Source organism: Aspergillus saccharolyticus (genome assembly GCF_003184585.1).
Source record: "Aspergillus saccharolyticus JOP 1030-1 unplaced genomic scaffold BP01scaffold_2, whole genome shotgun sequence".
In the NCBI taxonomy this organism is placed as follows: Eukaryota; Fungi; Ascomycota; class Eurotiomycetes; order Eurotiales; family Aspergillaceae; genus Aspergillus; species Aspergillus saccharolyticus.
This window is the reverse complement of record NW_020290612.1, coordinates 1,200,567-1,214,107: the sequence shown is the minus strand read 5'-3', so window position 1 is coordinate 1,214,107 and position 13,541 is coordinate 1,200,567. Positions and strand designations below refer to the sequence as shown.

General features: G+C 51.3%; 2 protein-coding genes across 2 annotated transcripts; one reads left to right on the top strand and one right to left on the bottom strand.

Moving 5' to 3' along the window:
• Window positions 1–355: 355 nt before the first annotated feature.
• Window positions 356–2,509, bottom strand: cprA (NADPH--hemoprotein reductase cprA; the record flags this gene model as incomplete). Its single annotated transcript, XM_025576638.1, has 2 exons — window positions 356–652; window positions 719–2,509. 2 exons carry the CDS (start codon window positions 2,507–2,509, stop codon window positions 356–358), a joined length of 2,088 nt encoding a protein of 695 aa, XP_025435490.1.
• Window positions 2,510–5,245: 2,736 nt separating this feature from the next.
• On the top strand, window positions 5,246–13,265 carry BP01DRAFT_388535 (putative cell morphogenesis protein (PAG1); the record flags this gene model as incomplete). Its single annotated transcript, XM_025577843.1, has 4 exons — window positions 5,246–5,944; window positions 5,997–6,227; window positions 6,294–9,596; window positions 9,656–13,265. 4 exons carry the CDS (start codon window positions 5,246–5,248, stop codon window positions 13,115–13,117), a joined length of 7,695 nt encoding a protein of 2,564 aa, XP_025435489.1. The 3' UTR covers window positions 13,118–13,265.
• Window positions 13,266–13,541: the final 276 nt, after the last annotated feature.

Here is a 13,541-nt window from a genome sequence, read left to right as displayed (position 1 = left end):
TACAGAGACCCCGTCAAGAACTGACAATGCACTAATGCACTTTTCAGATTAGTGTTTCCTAGTTATCTCTATAAAGCATTCATGTCAATCATTTGAAGCGAAGGAAACATTCATCACTGTCTATCTTGGCTCCCTGCAACAACCCATGACCAAAACTCGGGAAGTACACACACCACCCCCAATGGCCCTGCAGAACCAAATCAAATGCTGCAGAGAAGCGTCAAACACTAGGCATACATCAAACCACGCCAAGCAACAAACCAAGAAATGCGGCGAAGTTTATATGCAAAGATCATCTAGACATGAGAAATACGGAAACGCAGAAGTCATAGCAACAAAAGGCTCAGCAAAATGATCATGACCACACGTCTTCCTGGTAGCTACCGCTGCTGCGCATGTGCTTAACCATCTCTTCACCCTTTTCAGCAGGCAGACCGCGCTGCTTAGCGATGATTTGGCCAAGAACAAGGTTAACCTCACGTGCCATGTTCGCCGCATCACCACAAACATAGAAGGTAGCCTTCTGTTTGAGGAGATCACTGACGAGTTCGGCGTGCTCCCTCAAGCGGTGCTGGACATACACCTTCTGGGAAGATTCACGAGAGAAAGCAGTAATGATCTTCAGTGCGTCTCCAAGCTGCTCCTGGTAAGTCTACATCATTGATTCAGTCAGCCTTCCATGTCCATATTCACATTTGAATGAGTAGACAAAACATACCTTCCATTCGTCCTGGTACATGAAATCCTCGTTACGGTTGCGGCAGCCAAAGAACAAAACCGTTGGGCCAACCTTTTCACCTCTGGCAGCCAAGGCAGCCCGTTCCTGGATAAATCCACGGAAAGGCGCGACACCAGTACCAGGTCCGATCATGATAACAGGGCGAGAAGGATCAGATGGCAGCTTAAAGTTCGAGTGGCGCACGTGCACGGGGACATGAATACCATCATACTTGTTGCGGGGACCGTTGATCTCGTAAGTCAGTCCGTGAGGATCAGGAGAGGGATCACCATTCTGCTTTTGTTTGAGTGCGAGGAGGTAGTTCGTGGTCACACCCTTGACAATATGAGTGGCGCCAGGCAAACGAACAGACTCCACGACCGCAGTGATACTGATCTTATCTTTCTGCACGAGAGACGACGAGGAGATAGAGTAGTAGCGAGGCTGCAGCTTAGTGAGGCCTTCGATAAGCAGTGAGAATGGAACAGTGGAGAACGGCTTGGACGTGATGCTCTGAAGAGCTTGAGCGATGTTGAAGCACTGGTTTGTGATCTTCTCATGGAAATAATCCTTGTCGCTACCGAGACGGACAATTTCCGCCTTGCTCTCCTCGTCGGGGGCAAAGGCGGCCAGAGATGAGATGAACTGACGGGAAACGGGGGCACAGACTTCCAGGTAGTAGCGAACGGCGGCATCATATGTGGTAGGCGTGGGGATTGGCACCTTGGCGGTCACATCGATACCCTTGATGTTGATGACCGAGTGTCTCTTTCCTTCGAGGCCGAAAACTTGGAGGAATCGATCCACCTCGGCGCCAGCGTTGGTGGGCCAGACAGCGATGTGATCACCGGTTTGATAAGACAAGTTGCTTCCAGCAATGCTGATTTCCATGTGCAGGCAGTTACGGTCCTTGACGGTGAACAGCTCGCGTGACTCAACGATCGGGGCGATGTAAGGGTTGTGGGCGGAGAATGGGCCTTTCGCAGTGCCTTCGAGATGGCCCTTGGTAGCCTCGCCGAGATAAACGGTCTCATCCTCAGGGCTCAGGGACTCGTCTTCAGTGACAGAGAAGACGGGCTCGTACACAGCTTCTCGCTCTTCCAGACCGATTGCTTCAGACAGCGCCGCCCACATGGGCTCCTTCCAGGCCAAAAAGTCTTCCTCCATGGTACCAGCGCCGTCATCACCCTCACCAGCAGTGCCGATCCGCTGGGCACCGAGTTTTTGGAAAGCGGCGTCCACGTTGCGAACCATGGAATTATAGTGCTCATAGGTGTTGTTACCCAGACCGAAAGCGACATACTTGAGAGAAGACAGCGGCTTGTCGTCGGCGGAAGCGCCACTCTCGAAAGCGATATCCTCGCCGGTGACGAACTGATAGAACTCAACGGCGTTGTCGGTGGGCTCACCTTCGCCGTACGTGGCCAGAACGAAAAATGCAACCTTGTCCTCAGGGAACTGGTCCAGATTCTCATAGTCATAATCCTCGAGGTCAGCGACCATGGTCTTGAGGCCAAATCGCTGAGACCCTTCCTTTGCCAATCGAGAGGCATAATCCTCGGCGGTTCCAGTCTGCGATCCATAGAAGATCACACAGTTCTTGCCTGTTTCTTCCATTTTCTCAATAATGTTCCTAGACTTGCCGGCTTTGGCGGCGCCATTTAGGGCGGGGCCTGACGAGGCATAGGGATCTTTGGCAACAGCCCAGTAAGTGCCTTTGGTGAAGTAGGCAACGCTACCCACCAACAGCACTGCCAAGACTACCAAATCGAGGGTGTCGAGTTGCGCCATGGTGAAGGGGCTCTCTAGGCGATGCGTGAGCAGTAGCCCCGGGAGTAAGCCTGGCAAGGAGTGAACGCTGACTCGGGCGGAGGGACGGGAAGGCGCAAAGAGGGGGAGGGAAGGATAGAGGAGGGAAAATCTAAAGGGTCCCTCAGATTGTATCAAGAGTTCCCGGCAGGGATCACCAAAAGGTTTAATCCGAGCAGGTGAGATACTCCAAGGAGAACTCCGAAGAAGGTAGAGAAAGAAAAAGAAAGAATATAAGATAAGTAAAGGAAGAAAAGAAGAGAAAAGGGTGGAGGCGGAGGAGGAGGAGGAGCAGACGACCAGGGCCAAGACGCGAGGAGGGTAAGATGAGGGAACCGTGGTCTGATCGAGGTAAAGTGGAATGCCGATAATCAGCTTGGCCCCAAAGCACGAGCAACAGTAGCTCCCGCAGGCTCGCAGTCAAGTTAGTACTGTAATGAGCACAACAAGGCCAGGCTGCATCAAAAAGATACAATGACAGTGACCGAGGGAGGGGGCACCGAATACCGGACGGGGAACTTTTGAGGGACGATCGATAAAACTGAAGTGGAGTCTGGACTGCCTCAGGCCTCAAGCGAATGTGGCCGCCTTTTTAGTCTTTACTCCTTGAGTCTTTACTCTTCGGGGGGTCCGGTGCGTCGGAACTCGGACGGTGGGGTGGGTTCAACTGTGCTGCTAGTCTCTCCTTGGCAAGTCGCAGGAATGAGCGGGAAGCACTGAGCAGTCTCACGATTGATAGTGTGTGAGAATATTGCTGCACCTAGTGGGATTCAGACTGAATCAGGAGCAATGTACATTGCTCGAACAAGATGTGTCGATATGAGCCTGTTCACGTTAAAGGATAGCTTGTATACCAGTAGTTTGACAAGTCATTCGAGAAAATGAAACCCCTAGGGAGGATCTTGAAAATTGGACCTGTTCTACGATGAATATATACCCTCGGAGTAGCAGGGAGGATGTGGGGATCAATACCCCATGGACCGACACTTGCCCGAGAGAGACATTGGTTCGGAAGGAGAATTCGGCGCTGTGATGAGCCTATAACCATCGCAAAATCCACGGTGGCGTTCGACTGGCGACCGACCAGCCATGAATGTGATCTGGGGGATCTCCCGAACGACGCTGCCGATTAATTCTGCCACTGCCAAACCAGCCGAGTTCCGCCTTTTCTGGCAGTTCCCTACCCATTCAATCTCCAAAATCTCAAGTTATGTACATAGCATGGAGCATGGAGCATATGTTTCAAACTTTCGTTAAACTACCAGAGAATCCCTCCTGAATAACTCAAATACTGCCTGGTTCTGACTACCGCTGTGTGACAGACAGCAACCCCGTACAGCCGCCACTGCTATTTGTTCCGCGTGCTCCCCAAGGCTCGAATCGATCTCGTTTTCCGCGCCGCGGCATTTCGAGACGCAGTGCCGTTCTCCGGCCAAACTCATAACGATGGACGGATTGATTCCGCACATCTGCTCGCTCGTAACCTCTTCATGAGAGAAATAGTTCTAGTGCTTCACTGGAGTCTCATTACGAGGGGAAAAAATTGAATATTTGTAGCATACTCCGTGCTTGCCTACAAATCCCAAGTCAACTTCGTGTTGCTACTAGTCACTATCTCTCTCATCAAACTGCTCCACAAGCCCATAGTCTGTACCAGTGAAGGACTACCTACGGAGTAGATTATGGCAAGCCGGGCTTCTTTGAGTGTCTCTCCAAACTAGCTAGGAATCAGCCTCCGGAGCTTGAGATGATCATCTCGACCAGTGAGACTTTGGGTTGAGGTTTTGGCGGTCGACATCGCCCCTTGATCTTCTCGGTGTGCTCCTGGAGCATAGGTACCTTGCATTCGTGCGTATTGTGTTTCACTCGTTCATGCTGATCGCTAGGACGAGACTGGGTAATGCTTGTCATGCACAGTTCTCAAGGTTAGTAATTGAGCTTACTTCACTCACGGACTCCGATGTCCGATGGATGATTACTGGCTTTGTCGGAGAAGAGCTCGAGACTCTCCCGTGGAGAGCGGAGGACAAACCGACCAGGACAAGAGTAGTATTATTGCATGGTAACAGACGATACAATTTTTTTTCCTTTTGGAATTTTGCTCATATGCTTTAGATCGCAAGTTTCATATAGATAATAAGATAATAGCTTAGCACATGGTTGACGAGGCTGGGTTGTGAGAGACAGACTGAAAAGTACGAGAGAGAGAGAGAGAGAGAGTGAAGTTCGAGAGCTGTGACGTTCGTCCCTTTTGAGGTCCTCCGCACTGTTACCCAACTTCCCCGTGCTCCGAGCCTCTTTCGGTCGCGAACGAACCGGCTCTTCCAGCAACAAAGCTCCTCTGACTTCAAAACCTCAGTGTCTCCAGAATCATGATCCCGTGTCTTCGCTGACAACCCCCTAAGCAGCAGAGTAACAATGCACTGCTTGCCCGAATTCTTGGGTCGTTCCGTTCTGACAGAAGGGAGCCTTACTCAGAAATGAATCCAGTCTGACATCAAACCACCCAATACAATTAATAGTACGTGATTCTGCCTGACGAAAAGGCTTGCTTTCGTCTGATAGCACTGCCACTTTGCACGTCAATTTTTACTCCACCGCTTCCTTCCATCCAACTTGGTTTTTTCCAGCTCGAGTCGGTTTCTTGGTGCTAAACTGTTTGTTTCGCTAGTGGCCTCACATCCGTCGATTAAGGCTGGTCCGTTGCAATCAACGCCAATGCCCCTCATCCCTGACGATTCGAATCATGTGTCGCACCATATCTTTTCAGCTCCACCAGAACGTCTCGTCACTAGAAGCACCCCGTCATCCACGGTCCACAGCCGCGAAACGTCCACAGTTAGGGGAATTGATTCTGCTGCCTTGCCCGCCTCGACTTTACAGCCTCAGAACAACCGCCGCGGTGCATCCCACTCAAAAAGTCCCGAAACAATCGCTGGACGACCCGGTTTCGGATATGATGTTGGTCTGGAGAGGCGGCCGTCCAACTCCTATGGTCACCACCGTCAAACCTCGATCGTACACGGGATCCAGCACTCGCGCAACCCGAGCTTTGCGCCTTCGACAACGTCCAGCAGCCCTCTGAGCCCCGAGTTGATCGCAACCCTGGGTCGCGGTGGCGCTATCGAACCGGAAGGGGCCGGACCAAGTCGGACAGAGCAGCCCAGTATGCTCGCCAATCTCCAGCACCAAGGGAGCAACGGAACGAGCACACATTCACAAGGGACCCTGAGTACAATAGATGATCGGGATGGCGACGACGTTGTTAGCGGCAATCTTGCGGCTGCAGTGCACAGGCGGATGAATTCCAATGGAAAGCCTAAGCAGGAACGATCTCATAGCCGTTCGCACTCGAGACCTCATCACTCGGATATCAAATCCACGGAAGAATATGCACTTCATCATCTTTTCAATGCTGTAAGTCGACGCACCGACCTTGGCCTAATACAAATGTTGATCCTCTTGGAAGTTTATAGGCCAAGCCGAACACAAAATCAACCAGGCTATCATGAGACTTGGTGAATCCGATGCGCCAGTTGAAGAGGTATGCGGGCCGGGTGCAGACGCAAACTTCGATCAATTGATATCGGCTCTGGGTTACATCGCACGGCGGAATCCGAAGCCGTTGATCGACACCATCATGTATTGGAGGAAAGCGATAGGCGATGCGGCTATTGTGGCTAAACAGGTTGCTGGTCAAGTAGGTCGCAAGGCTCTCGCCAAATTTCAGTCATCTCTTACTGATGTGGTCGTTTCACTGTTATAGCCCAAGCCTCCCGCTGCTGAAAACGGTTTCCTCATTCGCCGCAACACTGAGCCACCTCAGATTATCACCGAGTCAGCTACACCGTCCGACTCAAACTCCCCTCCGCGCACGCTATTATCTAGACACGACGAAGTCATCATGGCGGAGAGGCGAGCGACGGTATCGGTTTACCTGGTTTGTAGAATTCTGATTGAGATATTTAATCAGAGTAGCCTCGCCTCTATCACTCTAGACATGGTGGATCGCCTCGAGGACATTGTCTTTGGTCAATTGAGGGCCGTGGATCCGGATCAGATCTCAGCGTCTTCTCTCCGCATGGCTAATTGGAGGATCTACTCGCAGCTGCTCGGTATCATGAGTGAAACCAGCTTTGCGGGCGTTGCCAACAGATTCCTGCAGGAGCTGGATAAATACCAGAAGGACGAAACCCTCCGCGGCCCTTCGAAAGAAGGAGATGCCAAGGCCGAGCTACTGATCTTGGGGATGAGGCACGTTCGCATTAGGACTCATCCTGAAATCTGGGGCAAATGCTGCGATTTCATGCTATCGCTCGCGCGCCTGTTTGTGAACGCTCACGGACCGCGCGTTAAACAGGCATATTGCTACATCCTCGAAAAGCTATTACTCCCAGTAGCAGCAAGCTCGACTTGTGACTTCACGCTCCCTAAATGGAAGGAGTTTGTCGACTTGGTGCAATCTCGTCTGTCGCAGATGCTAACCAAGCCACGCCACTGGGCTGCAGCATTCCCCCTTCACGTGCTCTTGCTGTGCGTCTCACCTAAAGAGAACTTCTCTTCGCAATGGCTATCGGTGATACAAAGTCTTCCGTCGCGGCTGAAAGATCGTCCTACTCGGGGATCAGCTCTTCAGGCAATGTGCCGCCTGCTTTGGACGTTCTTTTTTCGCTACTCGGAGTCCCCAACAGCCACACTGCGCAAGGTTGAAGAGGTGGCCAGAATTGCCCTACCACCGGGGAAAAGGACGTACCTGAGTACGGAGCCTGCTGTTTCGGACCCTCTGGTCCAGCTGGTACGGATGATTGGTTTTAAGCATCCCGATGTGTGCTTCCGCACCATCATCTTTCCTATGATCAATTCCGATCTCTTTCTTTCGGGCAAAGAGCTCAAAATCGAACAAATGGAGCCCGAGAAAATGGTCATTGGCATTAGGACATTTCTTGCGATTATGACCGATTTAGAGAATTGCGATCAATTGTGTCCCCCTTTCCCCACAGGATCCATCCCGAATCCTTTCACCGACATCTCTGCTCCGACTCATTTCCATCGGCCGCATCTGCTCGCTGATCCTCGACCGCCGAATGCATCAAATAATCGTGACAGTTCCTTGTCGAGACCCGTCAACACAGCAAGGCTCAGTGACAATATCCGGGAATACTACCTCCGCTTCTGCGACGTTCTCGGTAAGATAACCCTCTTGTGTGACAACACATTCGGGGGCCAGGCGGCGCTAGACGAGAAGTTCGGCGGCACGACACCAAAGACTCCGATCTCAGAGGCCTTCAGCTTCGGTCGACGGGACGACCACTTAACCACCCTAGATCAAAAGCAAGGGTTCTATGACCTACTTCATGTTGCTGTGCAGGCGCTGCCTCGGTGCCTCTCGGACCGGATTCCCTTCAATTCCTTGATCAATCTGCTTTGCACTGGGACCGCACATGTTCAGTCGAACATAGCCGTTTCATCTGCTGAATCGCTGAAGGCCATCGCACGTCAGTCTCACGCCCAGCAGGTCACGATTGGCTTCGCCAGGTTCATCTTCAATTTTGATGCGAGATACTCGACTATGTCCGACGAAGGTATGCTAGGACCAGGTCATATTGAATCTACATTGAGGCTCTATGTAGAGCTGCTGAGGATCTGGATCGAGGAGATCAAACAAAAGTCCAAGGGCGCGGCTGCAGAATCAAATGACAAGACCGGTTCCGGAAGCCGAGCTCTCCAACTGGATCTATCTAGCGTGCTAGCCCATGTGGAGGAAATCGAATCTCATGGGTTGTTCTTCCTCTGTTCTCAGTCTCGACGAGTTCGTGCATTTGCCATCACGGTTCTTCGTCTGATCACGGAGTTTGATAGTGCTCTTGGCAAAGAGAACACTCGAATCATTCGCATTCTGGAGGCCGACTCACACCGTATCTTGGATGTCAACAGTGAATCTTTGACCGTGGCTGAGCTGAGCAGGATCCAGAAGAGCAAGAGAAGGAGTGCTGCTCAAAAGGTTGTGATCGATATGTGTAGCAGTGAGGTCTCGTACGACTCGACGCTATGGTCAAAGGTGTTTCCGAACATTATCCGCATAAGCTTCGAAACCTGTCCTTTTGCTGTGACGTTGGGACGTGAGATTGTGTGTGCAAGGCTTGTCCTCATGCACAAAGCGATCACATATTATGCTGAGGGTCCGTCACAGCAATATGGTCCCATGGAAGCTGCACAGGCTCGCATACTGGGCAGGGGCAACCTACCGGCCGAGATTGTGATCGAGCAATGGAAATTGTACCTGGTCATGGCATGCACCACTCTGAACAGTGTCGGCGCACAATCACAAAGCCAGCTGGCAAACGCTCAGCATGCGCGAAAAGGTTCGAAGGGATCACAACAGACTCAAGATAAGATCAGCTCAGCTCGAAGTCTGTTCGCATTTGTGATTCCGCTGCTGTCAGCCGAGCGTCCTACCATTCGAAATGCTATAGTGGTTGCCCTCGGATCTATAAACAAAAATCTTTACCGGACTCTTCTCGAATCACTGCAGTATGCAGTCACCACATGCAACGAGGAAGCTAAAATACGGATTGGCACGCACTATCGCTCCCCAAGCAGTCCGCGGAGAAATCGCAAGACGGACCGACTGCGGACGGAAGTGACGTATGTATACAAGCTAACTTCGCATTTTCTACAAGAGCCCGAGGTATACAATGATGACTGGATCGTCAACAACCTCGTGACTTATGCAAAGGATCTCCGAATATTCTTGAGCGATGCTGAAGTTCAGAATGATTGGGAATTTCAAAGACTTCGATACCACTATTGTGGACTCATGGAGCAACTCTTTGAGGGTGTCAATCGAACCAGCGATCCTTCCCGATGGATGCCATTTGAATCTAGGAAGTCTGCATTCTCGTTGATGGAAGATTGGTGTGGATACTCGCCAAATCAGTCCCAAATATCGCAAAGGGAAGAGAACATGCGGAAATATGCTCCTGCTCAAAATAATGAGTCGGGAGCTGCCATGGAAATTGAAAAGAGGAACCTGCGTGCGGCGGCTCTGAGTGCCATGGCGTCCTTGTGTGTAAGTACCACCTGCTCTTTCTGTCTTCTCCATACGAGACAGCTGACTGACTTTCGTAGGCTGGACCCATCAGCATCACAACAGAGAGCGGTTCAGTGCTGCAGTTCGACGTAGGCCGAATGCTGTCTTGGATTGACATCATCTTCACGACCTCGATCAGCGACAAATGGCATGCGATTGGTAGACGTGCTCTCAAGAATTTGATCGTCCACAACAAGGAACATACATATCTATTGGAGCGGTCCATCGAGATGTGCTATGTTGCGGAAAGGCCCAAAGCGCTGGAAAGTTACTTCGAAGTCGTCACTCAGGTACTCATTGAGCACACCGACTTCCCACTCAATTTCTGGAGGATTTTGGGTGCTGTCCTTGTCACACTTGGGAATCAAAAGAGGGAGATCAGAATGAAGTCCGCCAAGCTACTTCGCATTCTGGAGGAGCGGCAGCAGAAAAGCTCGAGATTGCAGGACTTCTATATCAGCATTTCTGACAAGACGACCGCTGTTTACAAACTCGCCCAGTTTGAAACGTCCAAACGCCTAGCCATGCAGCATTCCGACCTAGCCTTTCCGCTGTTCTCCGAGCTTTCTTTGCATTTCAAGAATTTGAGACCAGATAGCCAACGAAACATGGTGGCTGCTATCCTTCCATGGGTCCAGACAATGGAACTTCAGGTTGATCCCAGCGGCGGGCCAACTGCAAAGTCCTACATGCTTCTCGCTAATCTTTTTGAGATCACCATCCGCTGCAGCACCACTCTTCCAAATGAGGTGCAAGCCCTCTGGCAAGCCTTGGCGACCGGGCCGCATGGAGGAAATGTGCAATTGGTCCTCGATTTCATTATCAGTCTCTGCTTAGAGCGCAAAGAGCAAAACTTTGTTGAATACGCCAAACAAGTAGTTGTGTTTCTATCCGGGACACCTGCTGGCTCGAAGGTCATCGAATTCTTTTTGATGCAGGTTGTTCCTAAGAACATGGTGCAAGAGAGGAAGGAGATCACACCAGCTCCGGCGGACATCAAAAGTCTGCCGTATGTTGCTGACCTTAACACGGTACTTCCGCTGGGGAACAAACAGGCCGGGCTCTCATTGGGTCAAGTATCCCTAGTATTACTTGTTGATCTCATGGTCGCTTCCGTCACACCGGCATTGGAAGATGTGGTCAAGTTGCTCCATGTTGCTCTCATTCTATGGGACCATTACATTGTTACCGTCCAGGAAGAGGCCAGGGAAATGTTGGTTCATCTGATCCATGAGTTGGTCGCCGCTAAGACAGAAGACGACGCTCCTGCTGGAACCAGAGAATCCATTGAGGATTTTGTGGAGATGATCCGCAAGAGTGACCCCAAGGTGGTGTGGGAATACGAAGACAATAGCGACAAAGACGATGGAGATGACGGTCGTCGTGTCCCTACCTCGATGTCTGATGTTACACACAAAGTCGTCGGCTTCTTCAACCTTGCATACGAAGGCATCAATGACTTCTGGGCAAAAGAGGCTCTGAGTTGGGCAACGTCCTGCCCGGTCCGGCATCTAGCCTGCCGATCTTTCCAGGTGTTCCGTTGCATATCCTTGTCTCTCGACTCCAGGATGCTCGCCGATATGCTCGCTCGTCTATCAAACACAATTGCAGACGAGGAATCAGATTACCGCACCTTTTCAATGGAGATTCTGACCACTCTCAAAATCATCATCGGCTCGCTGGCTCCCGCAGACCTGCTGCGGTACCCACAGCTGTTCTGGACCACGTGTGCTTGCTTGAACACAATCCACGAAACTGAGTTTGTGGAGAGCATTGGTATGCTCGAGAAATTCTTGGATCGTCTAGACTTGAGTGATCCCATGGTCGTTACGGAGCTCATCAAAGGCCAACCACCCAAGTGGGAAGGCGACTTTGGTGGTCTTCAGGACCTGATCTATAAAGGCTTGAAGTCCAGCGACTCTCTGAACCTGACACTGGACGTTCTACACCGTCTGAGCGGTCTCCCGAATAATGACCTCATCGGAGATAGCGACAGGCTCCTCTTCGCGATCCTGGCAAATCTATCCCACTTTCTTCATCAGTTCGATTCAGATGTTGATGATAGCAAAGCATTGGCACGTGCTACGTTACTTGCTCGTGTTGCCGAAAGCGAAATGTGTCCACGCATTGCGGCTTCTTTGCTAGGATTCGCCAACGGTCAATACAAGGCAGAGAATGACTTCCTAAGCCATATCATCACCGAGCTGCGTTCCTATTACTTCCCTCGACTGGATGTGCAAAGCCTCATTTTCCTCATGGGCTTGCTAACGAATACAACCAAGTGGTTCCGCCTCAAGGTTATGAAGATACTTTGTGTGCTGATTCCGGAGATTGATATGCGGCGAGAGGAGGTGACAAGCCACGGGCCTGATCTTATCTCACCTCTGCTGCGGCTCCTGCAGACTGATCTGTGTCCTCAGGCTCTGCAAGTCATGGATCACATTATGACAGTCTCGGCCAACGCGATGGAGCGTCACCACCTTCGAATGAGCATGGCTTCGTCTACCTCGTCGCGTGCCATTCGAAAAGAATATGAGCGTATTCAGAGTCTCTATGGAATCCCCGAACCGACCGGGTGGTCAATCCCAATGCCTGCTTCTCAGTCGAACATCACCCGCCAGAATGTTCACGCGGTATTCTACACTTGCGCTGAAGTGGACCGCATGGAGGTGCAGGAAACTGTCAAGCCTGACGTCGAATTCCATGCAGACGAATACAATGATTCGTTCTTCCCTATGCGGGCAGACACCATGAAATCGATCGACACGCAAACCGACGGCAACATGGGAGATATTGTGCAGAAACTAGACAGTCTGGATGACTTCTTCGAAGAGACAGATCCACTCCATCCAGTCCTGGACACCATCTCGGACCCTGCACTGCGTGGCTTTGCTGGTGCCTATGCTGATACGAGTGCGAATCTTTATGATCAGCAGACGGCTCCAATCCTGCGCAAATCTCTTGCCAGGACTGCCTCCACATCCTCTTTCCACAATGGTCTTGCGGAGTCTCGCCCGCTGAATTCACGCTTCGATAGCACTGGAGTACAACCTTCGGGGACATACACACCCCCTGGCCCTAGCCAACTTGCACGGCCGGTTTCCCACACTCGGTCCGTGACGTCTCCGGCCAATCACCTGCCCTCGCCATCGTCAGCCAGTGCACAGCAATCCACGCCAGTCCTTGGCTTTAGCGAATCTGCATTCCATTCGGACGACGAGACAGAAGACACGTTTGCCGAAGGCAAACCAATTGCATCCCATCCTATCAATCAAGTACGCAGCGCTACCGAAGGCTCGTCTTCGCTTGAGTCGATGATTCGCAGCGGCATGAGACGACTTACTGGCGGCACAGCCCCAAGTCGGGACAAGGAACGTCAGCGGGACTTGATCCGCGCGCAGCAAAGGGCACAGGCAGTCAGCTCACCACGCGTACCCAAAGTCCCTTCTGAGTATCTGAATGGACCGACTAGCAACCCGGCATCACCGGGACAGCAATGAGATACCATGTACGCTTCTGGATCTTGTTGAATGCTTTCTACTGCTCGCCTTGCTCTTTTACATGCATCATTGGCAAGAATTGACTGGCGTCTCAACACGATCATTTTCTCTTCAGGCGTTCAACATACCCCATTATCGCTAATCCTGGTGCCGGCCGAGCGTTTCTTGTCCGATTCAGATGCACGTGCATCTTTCTTCCAATTTCTGTACATTATTTTAATTAGACAGTGGAACATAAAAGAGCGTGGAACATAAAAGAGCACAAATAATCTATACTGTAGTAAGCTCCTCCCTTTGCTTGTATATAGCATTACCTCCCCGGGAATGGCACGTGATGCTTCTTCGGTTTCAGTCGGGTTCCCACCTCCGCAGCTTTACTGAATTGGGGTTTCCCCGCATGGGGTCGGGGCGGAGATCGACATCC